General features: G+C 44.7%; 1 protein-coding gene across 1 annotated transcript in view; it reads right to left on the bottom strand.

Moving 5' to 3' along the window:
- Nucleotides 1-9,480: 9,480 nt before the first annotated feature.
- LOC311105837 (protein cramped-like) overlaps nt 9,481-26,255 on the bottom strand; it is a 32,118-nt gene continuing 15,343 nt past the window's right edge. Inside the window, exons 9-20 of the mRNA XM_084148047.1 lie at nt 24,949-25,030; nt 23,490-24,659; nt 22,974-23,148; nt 22,621-22,784; nt 19,206-19,280; nt 19,005-19,086; nt 18,593-18,703; nt 14,746-14,918; nt 14,352-14,544; nt 14,079-14,243; nt 13,681-13,826; nt 9,481-11,623 (exon numbers count right to left, since the gene is read on the bottom strand). Of these exons, the coding sequence (XP_084004173.1) occupies nt 11,510-11,623; nt 13,681-13,826; nt 14,079-14,243; nt 14,352-14,544; nt 14,746-14,918; nt 18,593-18,703; nt 19,005-19,086; nt 19,206-19,280; nt 22,621-22,784; nt 22,974-23,148; nt 23,490-24,659; nt 24,949-25,030 (2,650 nt within the window). The 3' untranslated portion in view covers nt 9,481-11,509. The remainder of the gene's footprint in view (nt 11,624-13,680; nt 13,827-14,078; nt 14,244-14,351; nt 14,545-14,745; nt 14,919-18,592; nt 18,704-19,004; nt 19,087-19,205; nt 19,281-22,620; nt 22,785-22,973; nt 23,149-23,489; nt 24,660-24,948; nt 25,031-26,255) is intronic.

The raw sequence follows: 26,255 nt of genomic DNA, 5'->3' as shown, positions 1-26,255 counted from the left end.
CAATTTTAGAATAAGGCTGTAACGTAACAAAATGTGGAAAAAGTCAAGGGGTCTGAATGCACTGTAGGTACTTAACTCCTGTTTCTGTAGTGGACAGCTTGATGTACAAATACAGCCCCTGGACAGGACGCTGTCTCCTTAATGCTGTGGTGGCTCCAAGCAGAAATGTAGCAGGTCCCCTTTTTACTGTCTTTGGTTTGACTTGGATGTGGATCAAACTACCGACCTTCCAATCTCAGGGCAAACACTCTAACCACAAGGCCACTGAGTTGGTTATATACTAACCTGTGACGTGGCCTTTTATTTGTTCCAATTGCAGAACATATTCAGCTGGAATTAGAAAAACTAGTGTGTCATACAGTGGGGAAAAAAATTATTTCTCAATTGTGCAAGTTCTCCCACTTAAAAAGATGAGAGAGGCCTGTAATTTTCATCATAGGTACACGTCAACTATGACAGACAAATTGAGAAAAACAATTCCAGAAAATCACATTGTAGGATTTTTAATGAATTTATTTGCAAATTATGGTGGAAAATAAGTATTTGGTCACCTACAAACAAGCAAGATTTCTGGCTCTCACAGACCTGTAACTTCTTCTTTAAGAGTCTCCTCTGTCCTCCACTCGTTACCTGTATTAATGGCACCTGTTTGAACTTGTTATCAGTATAAAAGACACCTGTCCACAACCTCAAACAGTCACACTCCAAACTCCACTATGGCCAAGACCAAAGAGCTGTCAAAGGACACCAGAAACAAAATTGTAGACCTGCACCAGGCTGGGAAGACTGAATCTGCAATAGGTAAGCAGCTTGGTTTGAAGAAATCAACTGTGGGAGCAATTATTAGGAAATGGAAGACATACAAGACCCCTGATAATCTCCCTCGATCTGGGGCTCCACGCAAGATCTCACCCCGTGGGGTCAAAATGATCACAAGAACGGTGAGCAAAAATCCCAGAACCACACGGGGGGACCTAGTGAATGACCTGCAGAGAGCTGGGACCAAAGTAACAAAGCCTACCATCAGTAACACACTACGCCGCCAGGGACTCAAATCCTGCAGTGCCAGACGTGTCCCCCTGCTTAAGCCAGTACATGTCCAGGCCCGTCTGAAGTTTGCTAGAGTGCATTTAGATGATCCAGAAGAGGATTGGGAGAATGTCATATGGTCAGATAGTAAAAACTCAACTCGTCGTGTTTTGAGAACAAAGAATGCTGAGTTGCATCCAAAGAACACCATACCTACTGTGAAGCATGGGGGTGGAAACATCATGCTTTGGGGCTGTTTTTCTGCAAAGGGACCAGGACGACTGATCCGTGTAAAGGAAAGAATGAATGGGGCCATGTATCGTGAGATTTTGAGTGAAAACCTCCTTCCATCAGCAAGGGCATTGAAGATGAAACGTGGCTGGGTCTTTCAGCATGACAATGATCCCAAACACACCGCCCGGGCAACGAAGGAGTGGCTTCGTAAGAAGCATTTCAAGGTCCTGGAGTGGCCTAGCCAGCCTCCAGATCTCAACCCCATAGAAAATCTTTGGAGGGAGTTGAAAGTCCGTGTTGCCCAGCGACAGCCCCAAAACATCACTGCTCTAGAGGAGATCTGCATGGAGGAATGGGCCAAAATACCAGCAACAGTGTGTTAAAACCTTGTGAAGACTTACAGAAAACGTTTGACCTGTGTCATTGCCAACAAAGGGTATATAACAAAGTATTGAGAAACTTTTGTTATTGACCAAATACTTATTTTCCACCATAATTTGCAAATAAATTCATTAAAAATCATACAATGTGATTTTCAGGATAATTTTTTCTCATTTTGTAAAGGATTGTAAAATAGTGGTACAGTCTGCAGCCTTTTGGTAAAATGGCTGCCACGGCCCCCAGGGGCCAAATCTGTGGGGGCTCCATATCTAAATATTTTCATGGTACATAAATTTACAGCTGTTCCAAATTTGGTGTGTTCATCTCAAAATAAGACTTCTGAACTGTACATTTTATTACTTTCTGTGGCCATTTCATAAGATGACTACCATGCCCCCCAGGGCCCAAATCTGGGGTCACTCCATATATACATCTTCTCAGGGTCCATAAACCTACCTCTGTTCCAAATTTGGTGCCTTTATCTCAAAACAGTCCTTCTGAATTGTCAAATAATGGTAGGCCAACCGTTGGTGGCCATTTAGAAAAATGGCTGCCACGCCCCCCAGGATCCAAATCTGTGGTGGCTCTATATCTGAATCTTTTCAGGGGGGCAGGTAGTAACTAAAAGATTGCTGGTTCGAGTCCCAGAGCCGACTAGGTGAAAAAACTGTTAATGTGCCCTTGAGCTTAATTTTTATTGCTCTTGTATACTCTGGATAAGAGTGTCTGCTAAATGACTAGTAGTTAACATGTTAACATTTTACTTAAATCTATCTCTGTGCCACATTTGGTGCTTTTATCACAAAATGCACGACTGCATATATTTAAGCTTAGAAGTTTGATGAGAAGATTCAAGGCCATGCACAGACCTTTTCGGGGGAATGTAAAAAAAACAATAAAAAAAATTATCGCACCCCAAAAATAACATTTCCCGCAACTGTGGTCACAGACTCATTGAGAAATTATTATTCAAAAAAGGGGAAAGCAGCACAATCTTACAATCTGATGAGTAAAGTATTTAGCAAAACTATTTAGAAATGGCATAAATTGTGAATTTATTAACAATAAGCAACACAATTCCAGTCAAAATAGAAGATTGTAAGAAATACCATTACTATACTACCTACCAAGAGACCCTTAAACCCAGACTTGGGACCACACACCTACTCCACTGAATAAAAGGCTAGTGATTACTTTGCAATGCTTGCAGTTAACCACTGATTCCTTCCAAACCCCTCATTAGGAAGAATACTTTGTTGTTGCTAGGGCAAGTTCAGGGGCAGGGGTAAACATCACGCTATGGGAAGGGAGTGCTAGTATAAAAAGCAGAGATTGTTTTAGACACTTTGCAGAACTTTTGAAGAGCTACATTTTGCTGTTGTCTCTGTATTAACTTATGTCTGCAATTGCATTACTAAAGGTTTTTACATATATTTGGAAGTTGTTGTCTGTGTCATTTTCTTGTTTTAATAACAAGAATCAGCACTGTGCAAAGAATCATCAACAATTTCTAGTGGCAAAGGAAGTTGTATCCATAGTTTCCGCGTTTGGCTTCCCTGTTTTAAAAGCGTTCGAAAATAGGGCAGGTTCACCAGCTTGTAGTCCTAAAACCCGGAAACATGTTACCTCTGCTTCTTTCAGCTAAAATGAATATGGCGAAAATGAATTTGGGAAAGAATAGGGTTTTGGGATTGATATGATGAGTTTCTCTGGTATTAAGGACGTCAGGATGCAAGAATACAAATAAACTCTTTAGATGGAGATTTGATACAATGTATTTAATTATACGGCACCGGATTCAACAAAACAAGCTGCAAGTGAGTTGCCTCTTGCTATCAGAATGAGAGACAAAGAGATTTCTCAGTTTATAGACTCCAAGATAAACAAGTTTTAACCAACATCTGGCAACCATTACTGGAAGACCCTCCCAACCGAGATGGTACCAGCCGGCACCCCAGACTAGACAGTCCCTCTAGAACTCATCCTAAGATAAATAACAGTGGTTCCTTCAGACTTTCTGGCTCCCAGAGTGACATGATAAAATTGATTGAACACATTCCCAAATCCTGTGAAAACACCTCATATCAGGGATAAACGCCGAAAATAAGGTCTGATGTTAGCACGAGCTCATGAGATCTTATACATTTTGTTCTATGGGATAATATCAGTCAGTTAGCATGACCTTTATGAATTATGAAGCCTTTGTGCTTTTTTGAAATTACATAAATGCTTCAAAATTCACTAAAAGTGACGTTAGATGATGAAGATTATCTCATAGAACAAAACATATAAGATATCATAAGCTTGTGTTTACCACAGACCTTATTTTCGGCCTTTATATAAAAACGCCATTCATTTCCACATAGGCTTTGTCCAACGAACCATGGCGGAGTTAGTGCCTACAAAAAGACGCCATTACTATATCTCTCTGAGGTGGATAGGGCACCGACGAGCGGTTCCAGGAAGTGAATTCTCAATGCAATCCCCAATTGTGATAATAAATATTAGCAATAGCGGTATTACTGTGCAACGTAGACGTTCTATTTTCTACCGAGATTGCAAGACAATTCGTATGTTGATGTAGTGCCCAATGGTTATAAACGTTTCAACCTCTGTGCTGAGAAAACATGTTTTTACCATCAGTTTCTAGTGCAACAAGCACCTAAAACGACACTAACCATGAGCCTTGGTCTTTATTGTCCAATCACAGAGCAGATACAAGTCACGTGATCCGCGAGCGAACACATGCATGTTCGCCAACAGATCACGTCACTTGCATCTGCTCTGTGACTGGACGACACAGACCTCAATGCTGTATGGGATGAGTAGTTTGTTTGCCTCCTAACTCCGGTATGTACATAATCTTGTACCCTTGATTCTTTTTCCCAAATCACCATTTTTCTTTATGCAATTTCTAATATTTTGAATGAATGGTTCACCCAAGAGATTGTTGTACCTATTTAACATTTGGAACCACGATAACCAGAATGTTGTTGAAATGTGTATGCTACAAATTAGTGGCCATGTCAGTTCTGGAGCCACAACCACAAAAAGAGGGGCATAGCCGTCTGAGCCCTAATGCTTGCAGTAGCAGAGCTAAGGTGTTGGCCTCCCTCTGGTTCTGTAAGTAGCAAGCAAAGAAATAAAAATGTTATTTCATCTGCAATTTCACCTTCTTTTCATGTTTAGTCTAATATTTAATTTTTGCATTTAAATATGTTCAAAGGCTCACAATAGCCTCCCTAGTTTCTTTGTTTAGCTCAGGCTATACTCAAACTCTACACCCCAACCCGAGCACTCTGTTCTGCCACCTCTGGTCTCTTGGCCCTACCACCCCTACGGGAGGACAGCTCCCACTCAGCCAAGTCCAAGCCCATCTTCCAAAAACATCTGAAACCCTACCTCTTCAAAGAGTATCTTAAATAGACTCCCGAGTGGCGCAGTGGTCTAAGGCACTGCATCGCAGTGCTAGCTGTGCCACTAGAGATCCTGGTTCGAATCCAGGCTCTGTCATAGCCGGCCGCGACCGGGAGACCCATGGGGCGGCGCACAATTGGCCCAGGGTAGGGGAGGGAATGGTCGGCAGGGATGTAGCTCAGTTGGTAGAGCATGTATGCACGCACTAACTGTAAGTCGCTCTCGATAAGAGCTTCTGCTAAATGACTAAAATGTAAATAATCCCTGACGGGTCTACTTACAACTACAGCAACTGGAGTCAGGAGAAACCAAAAAACCTCAGAGGGAGTGAGGACTGCATGGAGATGCACTATGGAGGTATGTTGTTTTTGCTGATAAAGGCTTTATATAGCATACATAAAGTGTTCATAAGCACTAATGGTTGCTTCACAGAGCAACCTAGATCTAAAAACTGTATGGAGATGAACTATAAAGGTACGTTCATTTCGGTAAAATGCCCTTGCTGATGGAAGGAGGTTTTCACTCAAAATCTCACGATACATGGCCCCATTCATTCTTTCCTTTACACGGATCAGTCGTCCTGGTCCCTTTGCAGAAAAACAGCCCCAAAGCATGATGTTTCCACCCCCATGCTTCACAGTAGGTATGGTGTTCTTTGGATGCAACTCAGCATTCTTTGTCCTCCAAACACAACGAGTTGAGTTTTTACCAAAAAGTTATATTTTGGTTTCATCTGACCATATGGCATTCTCCCAATCCTCTTCTGGATCATCCAAATGCACTCTAGCAAACTTCAGACAGGCCTGGACATGTACTGGCTTAAGCAGGGGGACACGTCTGGCACTGCAGGATTTGAGTCCCTGGTGGCGTAGTGTGTTACTGATGGTAGGCTTTGTTACTTTGGTCCCAGCTCTCTGCAGGTCATTCACTAGGTCCCCCCGTGTGGTTCTGGGATTTTTGCTCACCGTTCTTGTGATCATTTTGACCTCACGGGGTGAGATCTTGCGTGGAGCCCCAGATCGAGGGAGATTATCAGTGGTCTTGTATGTCTTCCATTTCCTAATAATTGCTCCCACAGTTGATTTCTTCAAACCAAGCTGCTTACCTATTGCAGATTCAGTCTTCCCAGCCTGGTGCAGGTCTACAATTTTGTTTCTGGTGTCCTTTGACAGCTCTTTGGTCTTGGCCATAGTGGAGTTTGGAGTGTGACTGTTTGAGGTTGTGGACAGGTGTCTTTTATACTGATAACAAGTTCAAACAGGTGCCATTAATACAGGTAACGAGTGGAGGACAGAGGAGCCTCTTAAAGAAGTTACAGGTCTGTGAGAGCCAGAAATCTTGCTTGTTTGTAGGTGACCAAATACTTATTTTCCACCATAATTTGCTAATAAATTCATAAAAAATCCTACAATGTGATTTTCTGGAAAAAGAATTCTCAATTTGTCTGTCATAGTTGACGTGTACCTATGATGAAAATTACAGGCCTCTCTCATCTTTTTAAGTGGGAGAACTTGCACAATTGGTGGCTGACTAAATACTTTTTTCCCCCACTGTAAACACGATTTCCCAAGTATAACATAAGGTTGTCTATACAGTCGTGGTCTAAAGTTTTGAGAAATACACAAGTATTGGTCTTCACAAAGTTTGCTGCTTCAGTGTTTTTATATATTTTTGTCAGATGTTACTATGGTATACTGAAGTGTAATTACAAGCATTCCATAACTGTCAAAGGCTTTTATTGACAATTACATGAAGTTTATGCAAAGAGTCAATATTTTTTAGTGTTGACCCTTCTTTTTCAAGACCTCTGCAATCCGCCTTGGCATGCTGTCAATTAACTTCTGGACCACATCCTGACTGATGGCAGCCTATTATTGCATAATCAATGCTTGGAGTTTGTCAGAATTTGTGGGGTTTTGTTTATCCACCCGGCTCTTGAGGATTGACCACAAGTTCTCAATGGGATTAAGGTCTGGGGAGTTTCCTGGCCATGGACCCAAAATGTCGATGTTTTGTTCCCCGAGGCACTTAGTTATCACTTTTGCCTTATGGCAAGGTGCTCCATCATGCTGGAAAAGGCATTGTTCGTCACCAAACTGTTCTTGGATGTTTGGGAGAAGTTGCTCTTGGAGGATGTGTTGGTACCATTATTTATTCATGGCTGTGTTCTTAGGCAACATTTTGAGTGAGCCCACTCCCTTGGCTGAGAAGCAACCCCACACATGAATGGTCTCAGGATGCTTTACTGTTGGCATGACACAGGACTGATGGTAGCGCTCACCTTGTCTTCTCCGGACAAGCTTTTTTCCGGATGCCCCAAACAATCGGAAAGGGGATTCATCAGAGAAAATGGCTTTACCCCAGTCCTCAGCAGTCCAATCCCTGTACCTTTCGCAGAATATCAGTCTGTCCCTGATGTTTTTCCTGGAGAGAAGTGGCTTCTTTGCTGCCCTTCTTGACACCAGGCCATCCTCCAAAAGTATTCGCCTCACTGTGCGTGCAGATGCACTCACACCTGCCTGCTGCCATTCCTGAGCAAGCTGGTGGTGCCCCGATCCTGCAGCTGAATCAACTTTAGGAGACGGTCCTGGCACTTGCTGGACTTTGGCGCCCTGAAGCCTTCTTCACAACAATTGAACCTCTCCTTGAAGTTCTTGATGATCCGATAAATGGTTGATTTAGGTGCAATCTTACTAGCACCAATATCCTTGCCTGTGAAGCCCTTTTTGTGCAAAGCAATGATGACGGCACGTGTTTCCTTGCAGGTAACCATGGTTAAAAGAGGAAGAACAATTATTTCAAACACCACCCTCTTTTTAAAGCTTCCAGTCTGTTATTCTAACTCAATCAGCATGACAGAGTGATCTCAAGCCTTGTCCTCGTCAACACTCTCACCTGTGTTAACGAGAGAATCACTGACATGATGTCAGCTGGTCCTTTTGTGGCAGGGCTGAAATGCAGTGGAAATGTTTTTTGGGGGTTAATTTGATTTTCATGGCAAAGAGGGACTTTGCAATTAATTGCAATTCATCTGATCAATCTTCATAACATTCTGGAGTATATGCAAATTGCCATCATAAAAACTGAGGCAGCAGACTTTGTGGAAATTAATATTTGGGTCATTCTTAAAACTTTTGACCACGACTGTCCCTGATGTTTTTCCTGGAGAGAAGTGGCTTCTTTGCTGCCCTTCTTGACACCAGGCCATCCTCCAAAAGTATTCGCCTCACTGTGCGTGCAGATGCACTCACACCTGCCTGCTGCCATTCCTGAGCAAGCTGGTGGTGCCCCGATCCTGCAGCTGAATCAACTTTAGGAGACGGTCCTGGCGCTTGCTGGACTAGAGTTTCTTCTTCACTGTAAAGAGCTTTGGGTGTCTGGAAAAGTGCCATGTAAGTCCAATCATTACTATTATTAAAATGTTTTGCCATATTCCATGCCCTTGTACAGACAGAAACTGGGTCAGAATACCCAAAAAGTGGACTGCAAGGCTACGTTAAGTTAAATAAATGACTATAGTAAGCGCCTAGGTGCAAAATAAAGTAACAGGGTTTCTTAAATCAGCCAATTTCAAAAATTGAAATTTCTGTGAACGTTTGTGAAACTGTACATTAACTTACTAAATAAAATACATCTAAAATCAAGTTGTGTCAATATGTTTGTCTACATGCCATTTTAAAAACAATGCAGATATTGGAGTAAACCTATTTTGGGTTAAGACAAGTAACTATGAGTAAGGGAAAACATGACAAGTGTCAGAAGGCCCTCAAAATTGTCAAAGACTCCAGCCACCCTAGTCATAGACTGTTCTCTCTGCTCCCGCACGGCAAGCGGTACCGGAGTGCCAAGTCTAGGTCCAAAAGACTTCTCAACAGCTTCTACCCCCAAGCCATAAGACTCCTGAACAGCTTAATCATGGCTACCCGGACTATTTGCACTGCCCCCCCCCCCCCCCACCCCACCCCCTACCCCATCTTTTTACACTGTTGCTACTCTGTTAATTATTTATGCATAGTCACTTTAACTCTACCCACATGTACATATTACTTCAACTACCTCAACTAGCCGGTACCCCCCTGTATATATAGCCTCCCTACTGTTATTTTATTTTACTTCTGCTTTTTTTTTCTCAACACTTTTTTGTTGTTTTATTTTACTTTTTTATTAAAAAGAAATGCACTGTTGGTTAAGGGCTGTAAGTAAGCATTTCACTGTAATGTCTGCACCTGTTGTATTCGGCACGTGGCCAATAACATTTGATTTGATTTGATAAGCTTGCAAGCCGACTTTGAATAAGACATCCGATTATCCATTTGCATTTAGAACAGTTGGTTGTATTATAGCTAATAAAAAAATAATTGATGGAACTAGATAAAAGAAATGCATGACTCGTCTCCCCTGCAAGCCGGTCGGTATACACACACCCCCTCATCTGATTGGTCATTGCCCGCGAACCGTAAGCCGGCATACGTGTCATATCACACTCACTCATCCCATTGGTCAAGTAGGCGGGCCTTATGACTTTGTGGCTAAAGTAACTAGTGACGACCAATTTTGTGTGGGCCCATTTAATTTTTATTAAACATTGTGAAACACGCTCCACTATTACTGCTGATATATTAAAAGGTATTTTTCTGAAATTACAATGCAAAAATATTACATATAGCTCCTTGTAAAACAAACACTTTTTTTTCTCAACCTGTTAACAATAAATAGTCCAAATAAGAATAATTTACAGTATTATGTTACAAAAGCGCAGTGAATACTGGAATTGTTATAGATTAAAGTTACACACAAAGAGGAAGGAATCCATGCCCCAATTTAAAGACACCCGCTATATAAAAGTCTTTAGACATAATCCACATTCGTAGCTTGAACATTTCTTTTAGTGTGTTAAAAAATAAAATAAAAATCGGACATTTAGTATTTGAACATTGTGTCAATGTGATTTCTCATCTCAAAATCCTTAGCTGACATCTAGGCATTGGCTGTGTCCAAATTGGCAACCTATTCCCTACATAGCAGTGCACTATATAGGAAATAGGGTGCCATTTTGGACACACAATTCGTCCTGGAAACACGCTTCTTCATTTCTGGCATTTGCTGCAATGTAGTCAGGCTGGATCTCGACCTTAGTAATCTGATGCCGGACTGCGTAGTCGATGACGTGGCACACAAACATTGGTTGATGCAATGCAACATCTCCAACGTAGTCATCCTGGAACGTGACCATATTTCTGTGTCTAAAACCCCTCATAATATGATTGGTCCTTTAGTCAGCTGGGGACCTCTCTAAAACCCACCCCTCGACTGACAACCAGGCATCATAGGATGGAGCGCCTGGTGTGGTGTTACACAAAAGCACACAAGGTTTGCGTTCAGTAGGGCGCAACATTACAAAACATTTTGATACAGAAAACTGAAATGAGCTTTCAGGTAGTTTCAAAGCGTTGGTTGAGAAGAAAAACCAGACACTAACACAGCTGTAGCTGGGTTAGTTGGAGTAGATGTTCAAGTGGAGTGTCAAACTTTTTGCTTTGATATGGATAGAGGGACACAGACAGTCAGTCAGACACACGTATGTTTGGCCTGGGATACAAATTCACATCAGTTCCACTCATATGGCTTATTCAGTTTCAACAGATTAAATGATGTGTTAGTTCACACGGACGACTTAAACTGACAAGATGGAGAAGGAAACGCTACTAGCAGTTCAGAAGTTCATCAGTAGTTATTTTCAAGTTTGTCTGACATTTACATTTTGCACTCAAACATCTTCGGTTTGATATTTCTCAGAGGGAAGAAGGAGAGAAAAGGACAAGGACAGAGAAATGGAAAGATACACAGACAGAGACCCAGTCTTTTGTTCAGATATGGCATTGTTTTTTTCTTTACATGAGGTTGTGTTTTGTAAATGGGATTAATTTTTTAAGTGTTTTAAAAGAAGGGAGGCTCGCTAGGCAGAACAGACAGAATGGTCCAAACAAACAAGCCAGCTGGAACCCGTCAGAACAAGTTCACTCCGGTCAGAAGCCATAAGAACCAGTTGAAACCGGTCAGAACCATCTGAAACCAGTTCCGAACCCATCAGAACCAGTTGAAACCGGTCCACAGGCCATCAGAACCAGTTGAAACTAGTCCACGTTCCTTTAGAACCAGTTGAAACCAGACCATGGACCTTCAGAACCAGAGGAAACCATTTCAGAACCCATTAAAACCAGCTGAAACCATCAGAACCAGTTTAAACCTGTTCCAGTTGGACTGTGCCAAGGTAGATCTGAGTGCTTTTTCTGTTCAGGCCAATGACCATGGTTATTGCACTTTATTTCACAAACTATATAGGGGAAGGAGTGTTTCTCCACCCCCCTTCATCCTTGCACTTCTGAAGGAGTGGGAAGGGCAGCTCTGTGACAGACATTTCTTAAACCCGCCCCCAGTCTATTCAAACTCAAGGTGGTGGGAGGTGCGGCTCTGTGACGGCAAGCTCCTGTGCCAAATCGTTGAAGCGGGCGATGTAATCCACGCTGCTCTCACTCATCATGCAGGCCAGCTGGGTGTCTACCTGCAGGGACGAAGATAACCACATATTAGATTGTCACGGAATGACTGAAGAACATGCTTCCACAGAGTATTGACAAGGGGGTGAACAACATTTGAATCTTGTTTTTGATACATTTACCCAAAAATTATGAATTTGGTGTTGCTTTAAAAAAAAATACTACAATATAATGCATTCGAACTCTAAACGAGCTGCCCAGTGACACAAGCCTACCAGATGAGCTAAATTACTTCTATGCGCACTTCGAGGCAAGCAACACTGAAGCATGCATGAGAGCACCAGCTGTTCCGGAGGACTGTGTGATCACGCTGGCCGTAGCCGATGTGAGCAAGACCTTTAAACAGGTCCACATTCACAAGGACACAGGGCCAGACGGATTACCAGGACGTGTACTCCGAGCATGCGCTGACCAACTGGCAAGTGTCTTCACTGACATTTTCAACCTGTCCCTGGCCGAGTCTGTAATACCTACATGTTTCAAGCAGACCACCATAGTCCCTGTGCCCAAGAACACCAAAGGTAACCTGCCTAAATGACTACCGACCCGTAGCACTCACATCTGTAGCCATGAAGTGCTTTGAAAGGCTGGTCAGGGCTCACATCAACACCATCATCCCAGAAACCCTAGACCCACTCCAATTTGCATACCGCCCCAACAGATGAAGCAATCTATTGCACTATACACTACCCTTTCCCACCTGGACAAAAGGAACACCTACATAAAAAGTATGTTCATTGACTACAACTCAGTGTAGTGCCCTCAAAGCTCATCACTACGCTAAGGACCCTGGGACTAAACACCTCCCTCTGCAACTGGATCCTGGACTTCCTGACGGGCCGCTCCCAGGTGGTAAGGGTAGGCAACAACACATCTGCCACGCTGATCCTCAACACGGGGGCCCCTCAGGGGTGCGTGCTTATTCCCTTCCTGTACTCCCTGTTCACCCATGACTGCGTAGCCAAGCACAACTCCAACATTAAGTTTGCCGACGACCCAACGGTGGTAGGCCTGATAACGACAACGATGAAACAGCTTATAGGGACCTGGAAGTGTGGTGCCAGGACAACAACCTTTCCCTCAACGTGATCAAGACAAAGGAGATGATCGTGGACTACAGGAAAAGGAGGGCAGAGCACGCCCACATTATCATCGATGGGGCTGTAGTGGAGCAGGTTGAGAGCTTCAAGTCCCTTGGTGTCCACATCACCAACAAACTATCATGGTCCAAACACACCAAGACAGTCGTGCAGAGGGCACGCCAACGCCTATTCCCCCTCATGAGACTGAAAAGATTTGGCATGGGTCCTCAGATCCTCAAAAAGTTATACAGCTGCACATTGACAGCATCCTGAATGGTTGCATCACTTCCTGGTATGGCAACTGCTCGGCCTCCGACCGCAAGGCGCTACAGAGGTTAGTGCGTACGGCCCAGTACATCACTGGGGCCAAGCTTCCTGCCATCCAGGACCTCTATACCAGGCGGTGTCAGAGGAAGGCAATAAAAATTGCCAAAGGCTCCAGCCACCCTAGTCATAGACTGTTCTCTCTGCTACCGCACGGCAAGCAGTACCGGAGCGCCAAGTCTAGGTCCAAAAGGCTTCTTAACAGCTTCTACCCCCAAGCCATAAGACTGCTGAACAGCTACTCAAATGGCTACCCGGACTATTTGCATTGACCACCCCCTTTCTTTACGCTGCTGCTACTCGCTGTTTATGATCTATTATCTATGCATAGTCACTTTACGCCTACATATTACCTCAATTACTTCGACTAACCTGTACCCCCGCACATTGACTCGGTACCGCTACCCCCTGTACATAGCCTTGTTATTGTTATTTATTGTTGCTCTTATTTTTTACTTTAGTTTATTTATTTTTTCTTAAAACTGCATTGTTGGTTAAGGGCTTGTAAGTAAGCATTTCACTATACGGTCTACACCGGTTGTATTCGGCGCATGTGAGAAATAAAACTGTATTTGATTTAAACTGTAAGGAAACAAAAGGTGAAAATTGTGCAAGGGAGGGGTGTAGCAATATGCTTCCTACTGGTGTGGTCTTACCTCTGCTACGTCTGGCAGGCCGCGGGACTGAAAGGAATCATGGGAGTTGCAGTCCAGAAATCTGGGTCCGAGGAGGGCTGTTCCACTGGAGGGGCCGGAAGGGGTCAGGGAGCTTCGTCTGCCCTTATCAGGAGACACCAGGCTCGCTGTGGGGGGGGGAGAGAGAGGGGGGTAGGGGAGGAAGGGAGTGAGTTGAAGTTGTTTGAAATTGAGACAACACAATTCAAAGCTATATCTCAGTTGAGCGAATGGTTCTGGGCTCAGAGTAATCCTGCTTCAATTGGCTTCTTCAACAGGTTCAGTTCAATTGAAAATCATCTGCGTGTACGTATATACTGTACGTGTGTGTGTGTGCGTGCATACATATAAGTGTGTGTGTGTGTGTGTGTCTGTCTTACATAGCAGGCAGCCAAATGAAGAGTCAGTGGAGTCGTTGGGGTACCACTGAGGGTCGTGGCTGGGGGAAGGGATCCAGCCTCTGGAGGGGCTGACTGAGGTAGAGCGTAGGAGCTTAGAGTACTCACTACCATTCAACTTGGCAGGCGAGAGGGATGCCTCATCACCTGAGAGAGAGCATGTGAGTGAGAGATGTAAACAGATTCAGGCAACACTACAAAAACAACAGTACAAAATCCCCTTTATAGAAGCACAACAACGCCCCCTTCCCTTACCGTAGTGTGCCGAGTTGATGGCCAGCTCAATGATTGAGTCACTGATGTGTGTTTGTGGCCCTCCAGGAGCCATTGCTTCCTCCGGGGGTCCCGGGAGAGAGATGTCCAGCAGAGAGGCCATGCTGGGCGGGGAGAGGAGAGAGTTACCTGCCACTCCTGGAGACGGAGGGGGGAGGCCGTTCTGCAGCGAAACCTGGTGGAGGGTTAGTGAAAGAATTATGTAGGGTTAGAATTAATGTATGAAAAATATATGAAAATCCTGTAGCACCTCCCTCTATGAAAACAGTGTCCGGCCTTTTGAACACGACCCAGGTATACATAGGGTCTGTTGTCTTTTAGATCTTTCTCTCTATCACCGTTTCTCTTTCCCTTCTTCTTTCAGTGTTCCACTCACCTCAGAGGAGGCCTGCTGGAGGAGCGGTGTCTGGGGAGGACCAGGACCATCATGCACCACTCCAGGGTGAGAGGTTGAAATGAGGGGCCTTCCGTCTGGACTGGGGGCCTCCAGCTCCCGACAGGGGCTGCCTGGGATGATGCCTGCTGACTTGGCTGCCAGGTCAATGGCACCTGGATGGAAAAATATAGAATCATCACACATTGAATTGTCAAGAGTCCGATTATAGATGAATTGCACCATCACGCTTTAGCTTGCGCTAATTTCCAGCATCAGTGGGCCTGGCCTAGGTGGGCCTTAAAATAAGAAAATGTCTAAAAAGGTGAAAGAGAAGAGAAGAGGAGAGAAAAACAAACCAAACAAAACCAGGGTCTAAACCGAACACCCACCACCTGCCAAATGAGAGTAGATTTTGGCATTGGCGGGTAAGAGGTCTATTTCACCAGCCACGTTGGTGGGTGGTCAGGGCTCCACAGTGCAAGAATTTCACTCGCATTTGTGAATACAAATAACCAAGTATGATCACATTTATAGCAATATACACTACATTACCAAATGTATGTGGACACCTGCTCGTCTAACATCTCATTCTAAAATCATGGGCATTAATATGGAGTTCATCCCCCTTTGCTGCTATAACAGCCTCCACTCTTCTGGGAAGGCTTTCCACTAGATGTTGGAACATTGCTGCGGGGACTTGCTTTGAGGTTGAGGGTTGAGGTCTGGGCTCTGTGCAGGCCAGTCAAGTTCTTCCACACCGATCTCGACAAATAATTTCTGTATGGACCTCGCTTTCTGCAGGGGAGCATGGTCATGCTGAAACAGGAAAGGGCCTTCCCCAAACTGTTGCCACAAAGTTGGAAGCACAGAATCGTCTAGAATGTCATTGTATGCTGTAGCGTTAAGATTTCCCTTCACTGGAACTAAGGTGCCTAGCCTAGAACCATGAAAAACAGCCCCAGACCATTATTCCTCCTCCACCAAACTACAGTTGGCACTATGCATTCGGGCAGGTAGCGTTCTCCTGGCATCCGCCAAACCCAGAAGTGTGCTTCATCTCTCCAGAGAATGCGTTTCCACTGCTCTAGAGTCCAATGGCGGCGAGCTTTACACCACTCCAGCCGACGCTTGGCATTGCACATGGTGATCTTAGGCTTGTGTGCGCGGCTGCTTGGCCACAGAAACCCATTTCATGAAGCTCCCAACGAACAGTTCTTGTGCTGATGTTGCTTCCAGAGGCAGTTTGGAACTCGGTAGTGAGTGTTGCAACCGAGGACAGACGATTTTTACGCAGTATGCGCTTCAGCACTCGGCAGTCCCGTTCTCTGAGCTTCTGGCGCCTACCACTTCGCGGCTGAGCCGTTGTTGCAATTAGACGTTCCCACTTCACAATAACAGCACTTACATTTGCAGCTCTAGCAGGGCAGAAATTTGACAAACTGACTTGTTGGAAAAGGTGGCATCCTATGACAGTGCCACGTTGAAAGTCACTGAGCTCTTCAGTAAGGCCATTCTACTGCCAATGTTTGTCTATGGAGATTGCATGGCTGTGTGCTCGATTTTATACACCTGTCAGCAATGGGTGTGGCTGAAATAGTCAAATCCACCAATTTGAAGGGGTATCCACATACTTTTGTATATATATATATATATAGTGTAAATGCTACAGTAGCTGTTTTCAAAGTATTTCTGCCATTTTGTTTCTTAGCTGGTAAATTTAAATCGCACAAAGTCAAAGAACTACGAATCCTGTATAGCGCAGCAACACTAGCCTAATTTACTTGAAACTAAAGTCTACTCAAGTGAGACTTTGTCCTTGTGTTTCTTGGCTATTTACATTGTTTTGTTCACAAGCTAAGTTGTTTCTCAATGTTTGAGTTTCAACTGGTATGGAAGAGAAGACGACGCGGTAGAGAGCTGCGGGTCCGACAGATCATTGCTGCGCGGTCTGCATTTTTCATGGCTCTTTTTTTGTATTATTCATGTAAATTCACTACAAAGCTGTTTTCAGGTAGTGGGCAGTCATACACACGACTTTGGGACAAAAATATTTTGGGGGTCCCGTCTTTCTGTTTTGGATATGTTAGCCTACCTATTGTATTAAAAGCTCATCTTTGTCGCATTATTCACACGCTCAGAATTCACTGCTTCAACTTCAGTAGCCTTCCTCTCCTAGTTGGGTGTGCGAGATCAAGTGTGCCTAGTATATGTGTGGTCTCATTGAAATAGAGTAGTTAATTTTCCAAGGAAATTAACTTAAATATGATTAGACTATAGTTTACTACAGTGTCTAAATACATATTGATAATGAAAAAATGGAGGGCGCTCAACCAACATAAATTGAGGTGCAATAAAATAAATGTGATCCTTGAAAAGGAAAAAAGGCGCAACACGCGCACAAGCTACCATGGTGAGCAAGCATTGCGCCCTTTCATTTTCAATAAATATTGATTACTCATTTATTGTCTCTGCCTGCAAATCGTCCTCCTAAAAAAGGTGGGCTATATCCTATATGCAAAACGTAGCTCAAGAGAAAGTGCAAGTGTCCGCTGTCATCATTCTTGCTGCTTCAAGTTCAGTAGCCATATCTGAGAGATCAGGTGCGAGTGTGGTCTCAATTAAATAGAGTAGGCTATAGCCTATGCATGAGTGGAGAAGCACGGGGCAGTTATCGTTCCAAGGAAATGTACTTCCTAAATATGATTAGGATATAGTTTACGGCATTGCCTAGAAATATGTATTGATCACCCGTATTTGATCAGTCTGAAAATCGTCCCACTCCTGAAAGGTAGGCTATAAAACATAGCTCAAGAGAAAACGCAAGTCTCTCCAACTCTGCTCTCTTCAAACGACGTCTAGCATATTGGCTGATATAGCCCAGTAATACCGATACCCTAATATAATGGGCCACATGATAATCTTACTTTAATCTATCTTTTAGGTTATTTTTGCGCTTTTTGATATTGCCTATAGGGCGCAAAATTACTGGGACCATGGCTGGCAAATGAGGGTGTCACATATGCCTAAAATAACATTGCAGGACTGCGGTTGGGTTCGGGACCAGTTCTTCTGGTAGCAGGTGGGAGTCAGATAGAAAGCCAGTGGGTGCAGTATGAAAAGCGGGCGGGATGAACTACAAGACTACTACTCAGACTCGCTTAATCTCACAGGCACAAACATGAGTCACATTACCATGGTAACCTGAGTGGCGCAGTGGTCTAAGGCACTGCATCGCAGTGCTAACTGTGCCACTAGAGATCCTGGTTCGAATCCAGGCTCTGTCGCAGCCGGCCGCGACCGGGAGACTCATGGGCGGCGCACAATTGGCCCAGCGTCGTCCAGGGTAGGGGAGGGAATGGCCGGCAGGGATGTAGCTCAGTTGATAGAGCATGGTGTTTGCAACGCCAGGGTTGTGGGTTCGATTCCCACGGGGGGCCAGTATAAAAAAATATGTATTCACTAACTGTAAGTCGCTCTGGATAAGAGCGTCTGCTAAATGACTAAAATGTAAATGTAAATGTAACCTCCACCTCTTAAAGGGGCTGGTGACATTTTTTGTCTCATCTGTGATATTTTGGTTAAAAGACTCCGGTAAAAAACAATGAAAAGAAATTAAGCAATATACCACATTACTTCTTAATAGTAATACATTTATTGTTTTAGAAACATCACAAAGCATGCTCATCTGTTTTATTTTAATAGTTTTGTGTAATTTTGGTGTCCAATTTTTTGAGGGCTGGTAAAAAATCTGAGTGGCTGTTAGATTTTTAAGTCTACCTGCCACAGTGTCTGGTGGACCAAAAAGTTAGTTTCAGGTCCTGAACAGGTAGAGAGAAGAGGTACGTACTGGAGAGCTGACTGGACATCCCAGGGCTAGAGGTGATGGGCAGAGTTCTGGGGAGGAGGGGACGGGTGGAGGCAGAGAGACGGGGCTGGATTGGCCGGAAGGAGCCTGTTCCTGAAGGGGAGCCAGTAAGAAGAAAAAGTCAGTCAAGTCCAAACTATGGAGGTGAGTGTGGTTGAGTATTTCTAGCACTGTTCAGATAGTTGGATAAAACATATTTGGGCTTGATCACAGAATATTACTGCTCCCCAGTGCTTTTTATTCCTGCAGCATAATTACAAAAATAATGTGTTGTTCCGATACTTCAAACATGCCTACTTCCTTCCTTCTTGTGATTATATAAGTAAAAGCATGTTTTATAATTAATTTATAATTTTGTAACTAGGTGTATGGGTTATGTTGACAGGTGGCATACCTGTGGCAGATGAGTTGGAGAGGATGGAAAAGGAGCAGACGTGTTGAGGAGTGTCTCCAGTGGTGCGGGGGAGCAGTGTTCTCTGAGGAGGAACAAACAACAATTTCACATTGAAACAATCTGTTCAGATTTCAAGATGTCCTAAGAATAACTGTCAATTCAACAGGTACACCAAACAAAGGACTAAGATTAAAGACTTACCTGGACCACGAGGGGCTTTCGAAGTGGCCGGCTCCTGTTTTTCCTTTGTTTTGGCAGGAAAATGTCTGACTGCATCTGTAAGAGGCAGAGATGCAAACTGGTGAGGGCCCAAAAAGTTAAAAAAAAATCTGAACTGCAAGAAAATGTGCCTTTTTCAGAATGAGGTTGTCACAACACCAACAATAGGATACCAGGCCAAGTATCACGATACCGAGTAGAATCGTGATACCACGGGGTTTGCCAGGCACCAGGTAGCCCGTTCCCATTTTCTATACGTTCTACACGGGTGCTGCACAAAAACCTGTCCCTGACATTCACACCTCTACTCAATACAACACATTGGATTACATTTCACACTTTATACTGTATAATAGAAAAGGCTACTGCAGAAAATAGCTGATTTGCGCATATCCAAAGGCCTACCTGTGATTGGGCAGGAGGAATGTAGTAAGAAATATAAATGTATAATGATCTGCATTTTCATTGTGGCAGTAAGGGTTACACTAGGGTTAGGGGTCATCTTTAGCCTACTCTTCAGACAATTTTCCACATATAGCCTAAACCCTCCCTCCCTCCCACACACACACCTCCTCTCGCTCCCTCTTTCTCCCTCCCACATACGGCTACCAAAAGTTAGGCACCAAACAGAATTTAAGGAACACCCGAAAAAGATAGATTTTCTATTCAGATTTAGCTTAGAATGAATTGATTAGGCATATGCATCCTACCTTTGAAGCATCTCTTTGAGTAGGCTATCTATCCCTTTTTTCTGTGCCATCCAAATGTGTGCATAGCCAATGTACCATGTTGTTTTCTAGCTAGCCAGGTAACATTACTAAACAAGTTCATTTGTTATCAAACCAAACACTTGCGGCCCACAATTAGTTTAAAATGGCCCACAACATGGTTTATAGAATTACGTAACATGTGCACCAATTCGCGGTAGAAAGGGGTTTAGGCTAGAAACTTCTGATTTAAACTTTTGTAAAGACACAAGCATGACTGTCACTGTACTCTGTTTTTCCTCAGAGGCTGCATGACAGCAAAGTCAGACTGGCCTGCTTGTTCTTACAAGCATAATAAAAAGATATGTATCCACATCGCTCATCCTGCTCCAATAATTAAACAAATGTAACAGAAACCCCATCAATGTTTGCAAACCCCAGCTCGCCATCACGGTAAATAACATTTGAAAACTGATGGAGATGTGCAGAAAGAACGGATAGAGAGAAGCAGCTGAGTAGGCTAATGGCTGGTTAGGGGATGCGGCTGGCTGCTCACAGCTGTCACACGTGATATTGGATGAACAGTGGGAGAAACTCAATTGCACACTCCTCGCGTCCTCTCTCCTTCTCAAAACCCATTGGATGAGAAAGCCAGAGGTCTCTCTTAGGGCTGGGCGGTATACGGTATTTTACTATATTCCGGTATTGATGCACGGACCGGTTTGGGTTTTTACTGTACCTTCTATAAGGGTATTTGAATGTTTGGTTTGTTAAATGTGATATGCCGTGTGTAACGTCCATTTTTAGAGTTTACACCGCTCCTTCAGTCAGCCCTCTCCGCTCTCTCTCCACGCCACTTTGCTTCTTAATACAAATCCACAAGAGTTCTATAATTACAGTACCTTCGGAAAGTATTCAAACCCCGTTTTGTTACGTTACAGCCGTATTCTAAAAAATGATTAAATTGTTTTTTCCCCTCATCAATCTACATACAATACCCCATTATGACAAAGCAAAAACCGGTTTTTAGATTTATTTCAAATTTATAAAAAAATAAGTATTCAGACCCTTTCCTCAGTACTTTGTTGAAGCACCTTTGGCCGCGATTACAGCCTTGAATCTTCTTGGGTATGATGCTACAAGCTTGGCACACCTGTATTGGGATGTTTCTCCCATTCTTCTCTGCAGATCCTTACAAGCTCTGTCAGGTTGGATGAGGAGCGTCGCTGCACAGCTATTTTCAGGTCTCTCCAGAGATGTTTAAATCGGGTTCAAGTCCGGGATCTGGCTGGGCCACTCAAGGACATTCAGAGACTTGTCCCGAAGCCACTCCTGCGTTGTCTTGGCTGTGTGCTAAGGATCATTGTCCTGTTGGAAAGTGAACCTTCGCCCCAGTCTGAGGTCCTGAGCGCTCTGGAGCAGGTTTTCATCAAGGATCTCTCTGTACTTTGCGCCGTTAATCTTTCCCTCGATCCTGACTAGTCTCCCAGTTCCTGCCGCTGAAAAACATCCCCACAGCATGATGCTGCCACCACCATGCTTCACCGTAGGGATAGTTTTGGCCAGGTGATGAGCGGTGCCCGGTTTCCTCCAGAGGTGACGCTTGGCATTCAGGCCAAAGAGTTCAATCTTGGTTTCATCAGACCAGATAATCTTGTTTCTCATGGTCTGAGAGTCCTTTAGTTGGTTTTTGGCAAACTCCAAGCGGACTGTCATGTGCCTTTTACAGAGGAGTGGCTTCCGTCTGGCCACTCTACCATAAAGGCCTGATTGGTGGAGTGCTGCAGAGATGGTTGTCCTTCTGGAAGTTTCTCCCATCTCCACAGATGAACTCTGGAGCTTTGTCAGAGTGACCATCGGGTTCTGGGTCAACTCCCTGACCAAGGCCCTTCTCCCCCGATTGCTCAGTTTGGCCGGGCAGCCAGCTCTAGGAAGAGTCTTGGTGGTTCCAAACTTCTTCCATTTAAGAATGATGGAGGCCACTGTGTTCTTGGGGACCTTCATTGCTGCAGACATTTTTTGGTACCCTTCCCCAGATCTGTGCCTGTACACAATCCTGTCTCGGAGCTCTACGGGTAATTCCTTCGACCTCATGGCTTGGTTTTTGCTCTGACATGCACTGTCAACTGTGGGAGCTTATATAGACAGGAGTGTGCCTTTCCATATCATGTCCAATCAATTGAATTTACCACAGGTGGACTCCAATCAAGTTGTAGAAACATCTCAAGGATGATCAATGGAAACAGGATGCACCAAGTCTCATAGCAAAGGGTCTGAATACTTAAAAAACTAAAACCTTATTTATGTATTTCAAATAAATTTGCAAACATTTCCAAAAGCCTGTTATAGCTTGTCATTATGGGGTATTGTGTGTAGATTGATGAGGAAAAATAAATAATAATAATTTTATCCATTTTAGAATAAGGCTGTAACGTAACAAAATGTGGAAAAAGTGAAGGGGTCTGAATACTTTCCGAAGGCACTGTATATCGAATATCACTGAAAAGTGACGAGTTTGCATCCCTGAAGAGGGAAAAGGAAACCATTATTAGAAGGGATGGAGAGAGTCCAGCTAGTTAATTTTTCTGAGACAGACAAAATAATCCTTGGGATGGTGTATGTAAAAGGTCCTAGGAGGAGAGTGATATGAAAAGGGGGATGGCGAGAGAGAGTATGCAAAATGTCCTTACGCTGATGGAGTCGAGCTGTTGTCGGAAGGCGAGCTCGGCCTCCTTGTTGGGGGAGAACATGCGGGAGTGTCGGGAGCTGTTGGGGGGCAGGGTGGTGGGTACGGCAAACACCCCACCATCTGAGTCCCCCCCGGACACCAGCAGAGACCGCGGGAGGTTACGACCTGAGGGGTTCAAAGCCAAGGTTACAGTTAATTAGTATTGTTGTACATGAGATGTCTTACAAAGATACAGGTAAAAGAAACACTACTTCAAGTATTGGTCCTCTGACCTACAACTTTGGAGTTACTGGAGAATATATGTAGGTTGTGTGTGTGTTTGCATTTGCTTGTGAGAGGAGTTTGGTAAGCTACCGGAGGATCCAGTGTTTGGTAACATCAGTTTTGCCGCTCGGACCCCCAGGGGCTGCGGTCGTCCACAGTTGGGGCTCCGTACCCCCACAGCCAGGGCCTTGCCTGGGGGGGTGAGGGACTGTTCCTCCTGGGATGGCTTTACCGGAGACGTGGCTGTGGAGCACAGCTCTGGGGCCTGGAGGAGAGGAAAGGAGAGGGGAGAGAGCATTAGAAGAAAACAAAATGACTTAAAGCTATAGAAATCACATAATATGTTTACAAAGTCTCCTACAAAGTGTCTGCATTTCGATTCTCTACCCTTCTCCAGAAGTGTGCACTCGTTCCCTCCCCCTCATGCATTACAAAATTTGGTGTAAGCATGTCTAGAGGGAGTTTCCACCATAACCCTCACACCAGTCGATTACTTTTCAATCCATGAGGGAGAGTGCAGGAGTGCACACTTCGGGCAAAGTGTAGAGAATTTGAATGTGGCCAGTGGCTTTGAAGAATTTGCCCCACTAGGCGGTGTTGACTCACAGGTTTGGGGTTGACCTCTGATGACACCAGTCGGAGCAGACAGCGCAGGACGCGGTGGGTGGAGGGTGGGGGCAGGGGGCATGGTGACTGTAGCTGTGGGCATGTCTGTCCTGGTCCCTGTAGCCCCTCCTCCTCCAGCTCCGGGGCTGCAACAGCAGCCGGCTGCCACTCGTACTCCAGCTGCAGTTTCCCAGGTTTCCCCAGCATCAGGTACAGCTCTGCCAGAGTCACGTTGCTGTCTGACCCCCGCGAGCTCCAGCCCTCCTCACAGATCCGCTGGGCCGACCGACCGACCGACACCGGGGTTGGGGTGCTGCCTCCTCCTCCACCAACCCCACCGGACTCCTCCTTTCCTGAGGCTGCTGCCCTCCCCTGCCCCTGGTCTGGAGGGACGTCCTCCACCTGTCGTGGTACCGTTGCCGGTGGAAGTGTGGTGGGAACCAGGGGGTCCAACAGGGGGAGGGAGTTCCTCTCTGGAGAGGCACTGTCACTGCCATTAACCCCTGGGGTCCGCTCTTCATCCCTGCATGGATCAGTAGCAGAGCAAGAACCGCCCCCCTGGCCCTGACAATTGGAGTCCCTCTCTCCTTCCTTGGACCCCAAGGCCTCCCCTACCCCTGGTCCTCCCCCAAGCCCTTTCTCCCCTTCCACCTGCCCCGCGGCTGCACCACCCTCCTGTTTCTGAGCTGTAGACAACAGCAGCAAAGACGAAGGAGGAGGAAGAGGAGGTACAGGAAGAGGAGATGTTATCCGGTTCAGATTCTTGTCCTCTGGCCCTGCTCCTCCTCCTCCAGACGTTCCTCCTTCAGACGTAGATACGGGGGTCTCTCCCCCTACCCGTCGTGTGTCCCCACCACCACCGCCCCGTCCAGGTTTGGCCACACCCCCCCGGGGGAGGAGGAGGAGCGGGGGCCCCTGGATGCCCAGAATCTGGGCGGTGGGGATCAGCTCCTTGGGGCCGGGCCGGGGCTTCCCACTCTCCTGCCAGTGGACGGTGCAGGAGGCCTTGGAGTGGACCACACGGGCTACGCTTGGCAGGGCGGTCAGGGTGCTGGTCTCAGCTGGGTACAGGAACAGGTCCTCGTCTGCTCTGCAGGGGAGAGCATGGCTGCCTCTACCACTGTGCTGCTGGGTTCCCTCTAACGCCTCGCGCTCCTGCAGGCTCTTCAGCTGAACACAATACGGTCAAGGAGGGTCAGCAGAGAAGGGGTAGATTCAAAGTCAAAGAAACAAAAACAAGACCAGACCCAGGAATTGATTATCAACTAGGCTAAATATTATCTGTTGATCTCTTGAAGTACTATGGATCAGCTCATTGTAGACTTTTTACCAGCTGGTTGTCTGGTGCTAATTTCATGCGATTCTATACTCGACCAGATCAAATTTTTTTCCCCAGCTAGGTTGTGGTCTAAGTGCTATAAAAAGGACATGACATGACTGTTGTGTTGTGGAAGGATACGACACGCTGGTCCTGGACGGCCCACTTCTGTTTCAGGAACTCAATCAGGCTGGACACCTTCCTATGCAGCTCCACCACCATCCTACATCACCACACAAAAGAACAGACAATGTTAGAAAATATTGAATTTCTCAGCAAAGACAGCTCCTGTAGACAACACACAGCTCAAAACACTGACAGGGGCATGTCCAGCAGGATACAACCTAGCAAAACCCATCTTGAAACCAAAATATGATAATATGCCTCATGTAATGGCCGCTATGTATGGGGATCCAAACAGTCAGGGTTGGGTTTCCCAGAAGCATAAAGATTACCGTTATGTCCATGTTACGTTCAAACACGCCTAATGTTCAACTTGGAAAAAAAATTCTTGATTAATTATTCAGGAAAAACCCATTGAAACCAGGGTCTCATTCTCAAGGGTGCCCTGATCACAGTAATACAACAATCAAATACAATGTGAAACAAAACAGCAATCAATACAATGATCTCCCCGATGTGTTGGTCTTCACTTGTAGCCTGTGAGAAGGACGTGCATCAGAGCACGCAGCCGGGAGAAGGGAACTATAATTATAATTTTCAGAAGGGAATCATTATTATTATTATTTTCAGGCCATGGGCCACCGGCTGCAAAAGGCATGGATTTTGTTAGGGGGCATTACGGCTACACAAAGTGGATGCCGCGGGGAAATTCAAAGCATTATCAAGTGCTTGTCAAATTGTGAATGAGAGAGACTGATGAAGTGTGTGCAGCCTGCGCAAAAAACTAAGCAGAGCTCATGCCTTTCATGCAACTTTTTTCAAATCATTAGAGTCGCATCATGCAGCCTTAGAATGTATTAAAAATCTAAACATATAGCCCCCAACGTTTGTATCACAACTAAGGTTGCATAAATAACTCTAAATTCATCATATAAAGAGGACCCGTTTCTTTGTTAACAGCGCAACACAATAGACGCACTCCCTCATATCGTTTGGAGAAAATATCCTTTCTATTTTATTCAGCTATGTTCATTTGTACTCTTCATACTATAAAATAATGCCATGGATTTCAAAGCAAATCTTGTCTGCTAAATAAACTAAATGTAGCCCACAGCCTTATATGGCATAGCCAGATCAGAGCCTAACATAAAGGACAACTCAGAGTATGTTATGTTCTTCTAAAATAGACTACATTTTCTTCATATCATGTTTCTTCAGACCTGTCAAAAATAAATAATTGATTTATTGTGATGTAGGCTATATTAAATTGATTTATTAAAAATGTAGATGTTCCAAAAGGTCTGCATCAGTGGCTTGTAGGCTAT

Source organism: Coregonus lavaretus (genome assembly GCF_964263955.1).
Source record: "Coregonus lavaretus genome assembly, chromosome: 2".
In the NCBI taxonomy this organism is placed as follows: Eukaryota; Metazoa; Chordata; class Actinopteri; order Salmoniformes; family Salmonidae; genus Coregonus; species Coregonus lavaretus.
This window is presented reverse-complemented; position numbering and strand designations above follow the sequence as displayed.